This window comes from Limulus polyphemus, unplaced genomic scaffold, assembly GCF_000517525.1.
Source record: "Limulus polyphemus unplaced genomic scaffold, Limulus_polyphemus-2.1.2 Scaffold8823, whole genome shotgun sequence".
Taxonomy (NCBI): Eukaryota; Metazoa; Arthropoda; class Merostomata; order Xiphosura; family Limulidae; genus Limulus; species Limulus polyphemus.
The window spans coordinates 18,720-22,819 of record NW_013674433.1 but is presented as its reverse complement, the minus strand read 5'-3'; the positions used below and the strand labels follow the sequence as shown (position 1 = coordinate 22,819).

Genomic DNA, 4,100 nt, shown 5'->3' with positions numbered 1-4,100 from the left:
AACATAAACTGCCCATAGGTTTTAAATAACAACTAAATTCAACAACCTTGTACATCAACCAACATAAACTGCCCATAGGTTTTAAATAACAACTAAATTCAACAACCTTGTACATCAACCAACATAAACTGCCCATAGGTTTTAAATAACAACTAAATTCAACAACCTTGTACATCAAACAACATAAACTGCCCATAGGTTTTAAATAACAACTAAATTAAACAACCTTAGACATCAACCAACATAAACTGCCCATAGGTTTTAAATAACAACTAAATTCAACAACCTTAGACATCAACCAACAAAAACTGCCCATAGGTTTTAAATAACAACTAAATTAAACAACCTTAGACATCAACCAACATAAACTGCCCATAGGTTTTAAATAACAACTAAATTCAACAACCTTGTACATCAAACAACAAAACCATTTTCACACAGTTTCCATACGTTATTAACAATTCTTTGTATTACTGTTTGTTACATGAGCAGTTGGGAAAAGATCAACCTGATGCTGCTCACGCCATTAAAATAAGCTCTCAAGAAACAGGAGAAGAATTATCCGACATATATGCAGCTGCTCCGCAGGTAAAATGTGTGCTTCGTCGTATGGTATAAGTTCTTTATATTGTGTGTGATGAAACCTATACTATTCAATACTTTCATTAGTTTCTTCATAGGGTGAAGTTGAAAGTGATTTCATTTCAAGTCAACTTTGATTGAAATGTCCAGATTTTGCTTTTTTATAAAAATAAATCAACTTTACAAAAACAGACATATTAACTGCATTCTTTAAGAAAATATTTGTTTTAAGAAAGTATTTGTTTAGAGACTACCAGACAAGAAAAAAAATATATATGTAACAGAGATAATAAAAATTTAAAATTATTACAAAATCTTGCTAGGTAAGTTAGGTGTAAGGGGAGTCAGTTATTTCTTAAAGCTCCGGCTTAGCTGTATTTAATAGATGCCCTTTTGTCTAAACCAAAAAATAGGCTTAAGTGCATTAATTTATCAGCTTCAAATAGATTTGGTCATTGAGATTTAAACCCATTAAGTTTGATATCTTTCACAAAATGGACTTATTAGTGTTACTGCAAAAGCTATTAAATAAATAAATTAATTAATAAGTGTTTGCTAGATTTATGTAAATTGATAAATATTTGCTAGCTTTACGTTGCCACTTCTCATATAAACTTCTGTATGGAGGCTGGTAAACCAAGTGAGAGAAATGATTAAAGTTGCGAACTTAGTTGATTAAACTTGTTTTATCATCGTAACCAGATTATTTATTCTAAGAAAAATGTGAAAATGTTACTCTGGTTGCATTTTTAACAGATTTTGATGGGTGATTACTGCTATAAATGCTGTTTAGTTTCAATGCTGATCTGTTGCATTCATAGATTTGCGTGACGTTGATGTTACTTTCAGGATTTTCTGTCCCATCTACCTGGAATCAGTTTCAGGAACGTCCGACCCATGATGAAGAACGTGACTAGTCTGGCTGACTTGCTTACCAAGTCAAAGGAAGAACTAAATCAAATACTTGAGAATTCAAACACATCAAAGAAGTTATGGGAAGCTCTTCATCAGTCTGTGAAAATATCTGATAAAGACAAACAACTTTCAACGAAAAGCACTTTTAGTAAAAATTTGACAAAAAAGACAAAATGATTGGAAAAATTTTATATGTACAATTGTATATATGGTATTTGTACACTAGAAGCTATGAAATAAATTTAAAAGAGGAATTTAATTATAACTCATTACTCTGAACATTTGTTGAATGTCGTACACACACACACACACACAGAATACTCGACTGTTTTACTCATCCTTTTAGAGTTACTGCGATAACGATACAGTTCTGTTCTTGGTTACTAATAATGCAAACTCTTAATGGGTTTTTGATTGTATTTCCCATAACTGTTAAAATTAAATTTGTTTTTGAGACGTAACTTTTTTCCATTATAGATTTTGTCTTGTCTTTATTGTGAACTTTAACTTGGAGGCCCGGCATGGCCAGGTGGATAAGGCGCTCGACTCGCAATCTGAGGGTCGCGGGTTCGAATCCCCGTCACACCAAACATGCTTGCCCTTTCAGCTGTGAGGCGTTATAATGTGACGGTCAATCCCACTATTCGTTGGTAAAAGAGTAGCCCAAGAGTTGGCGGTGGGTGGTGATGACTAGCTGCCTTCCCTCTAGTCTTACACTGCTAAATTAGGGACGGCTAGCGCAGATAGCCCTCGTGTAGCTTTGCGCAAAATTCATAAACAAACAAACAAACAAAACTTTAACTTGGATAATGAAAAATGTAAATTAAAAATGAGTGCATTATTTACGCAACCCAAAGTTTTCCGGTAGTCACAGTTTTTACTTAAATGTGTGTATTTTGGTTCAAGGCTTTCTAATAATTAATCATTAAATCATATTTTTCCATACAAACATACATAGATAAGTTATTTGAGACAATAAAGGAAACCTAGTGTAATTATGGTGACTATATCTGTATCGTGGTGACTATATGTGTATCATGGTGACTATATCTGTATCATGGTGGCTATATGTGTATCATGGTGGCTATATGTGTATCATGGTGGCTATATCTGTATCATGGTGGCTATATCTGTATCATGGTGGCTATATCTGTATTGTGGTGGCTATATCTGTATCATGGTGGCTATATCTGTATCATGGTGGCTATATCTGTATCATGGTGGCTATATCTGTATCATGGTGGCTATATCTGTATCATGGTGACTGTATCTGTATCATGGTGACTGTATCTGTATCATGGTGACTGTATCTGTATTATGGTGGCTATATCTGTATCATGGTGACTATATCTGTATCATAGTGGCTATATGTGTATCATGGTGGCTATATGTGTATCATGGTGACTATATCTGTATCATGGTGACTGTATCTGTATCATGGTGACTGTATCTGTATCATGGTGACTGTATCTGTATCATGGTGACTATATCTGTCTCATGGTGACTATATCTGTCTCATGGTGGCTATATCTGTATCATGGTGGCTATATCTGTATCATGGTGGCTATATGTGCATTATGGTGACTATATGTGTATTATGGTGACTATCTGTGTATTATGGTGGCTATCTGTATTATGGTGGCTATATCTGTATCGTGGTGGCTATATGTGTATCGTGGTGGCTATATGTGTATTGTGGTGGCTATATGTGTATTATGGTGGCTATATCTGTATCATGGTGGCTATATCTGTATCATGATGGCTATATGTGTATCATGGTGACTATATGTGTATCATGGTGACTATATGTATCATGGAGACTATATCTGTATCATGGTGGCTATATCTGTATCATGGTGACTATATGTATATTATGGTGGCTATATCTGTTTGGTAGTAGAAGATTTAAATATTCATGTTGAAAGATAGTGTACATAATGTCTTGTAAGAATGAATGTAAGAAACCTGTGATACATTTTGTATGTTGCCACACCTATTGGTACAGCACACCCCCAGAAAAAAATGGGCCTGCCCCACATATTTTGCTCATGTGGAACAGATTAAGAACAGTGGTAACTGGTCATGTGGAACAGATTAAGAACGGTCGTAACTGGTCATGTGGAACAGTTTAAGAACAGTAGTAACTGGTCATGTGGAACAGTTTAAGAACAGTGGTAACTGGTTATGTGGAACAGATTAAGAACGGTGGTAACTAGTCATGTGGAACAGTTTAAGAACAGTAGTAACTGGTCATGTGGAACAGTTTAAGAACAGTGGTAACTGGTTATGTGGAACAGATTAAGAACGGTGGTAACTGGTCATGTGGAACAGATTAAGAACGGTGGTAACTGGTCATGTGGAACAGATTAAGAACAGTGACAACTGGTCATGTGGAACAGTTTAAGAACAGTGGTAACTGGTCATGTGGAACAGATTAAGAACGGTGGTAACTGGTCATGTGGAACAGTTTAAGAACAGTGGTAACTTGTCATGTGGAACAGTTTAAGAACAGTAGTAACTGGTCATGTGGAACAGTTTAAGAACAGTGGTAACTTGTCATGTGGAACAGTTTAAGAACAGTAGTAACTGGTCATGTGGAACAG

At 35.2% G+C, this 4,100-nt stretch overlaps 1 protein-coding gene across 1 annotated transcript in view; it reads left to right on the top strand.

Moving 5' to 3' along the window:
• Positions 1-1,971, top strand: part of LOC106475575 (DNA repair endonuclease XPF-like) — a 3,740-nt gene extending 1,769 nt beyond the window's left edge. Inside the window, exons 2-3 of the mRNA XM_013936255.2 lie at positions 493-588; positions 1,432-1,971. Of these exons, the coding sequence (XP_013791709.1) occupies positions 493-588; positions 1,432-1,674 (339 nt within the window). The 3' untranslated portion in view covers positions 1,675-1,971. The remainder of the gene's footprint in view (positions 1-492; positions 589-1,431) is intronic.
• Positions 1,972-4,100: the final 2,129 nt, after the last annotated feature.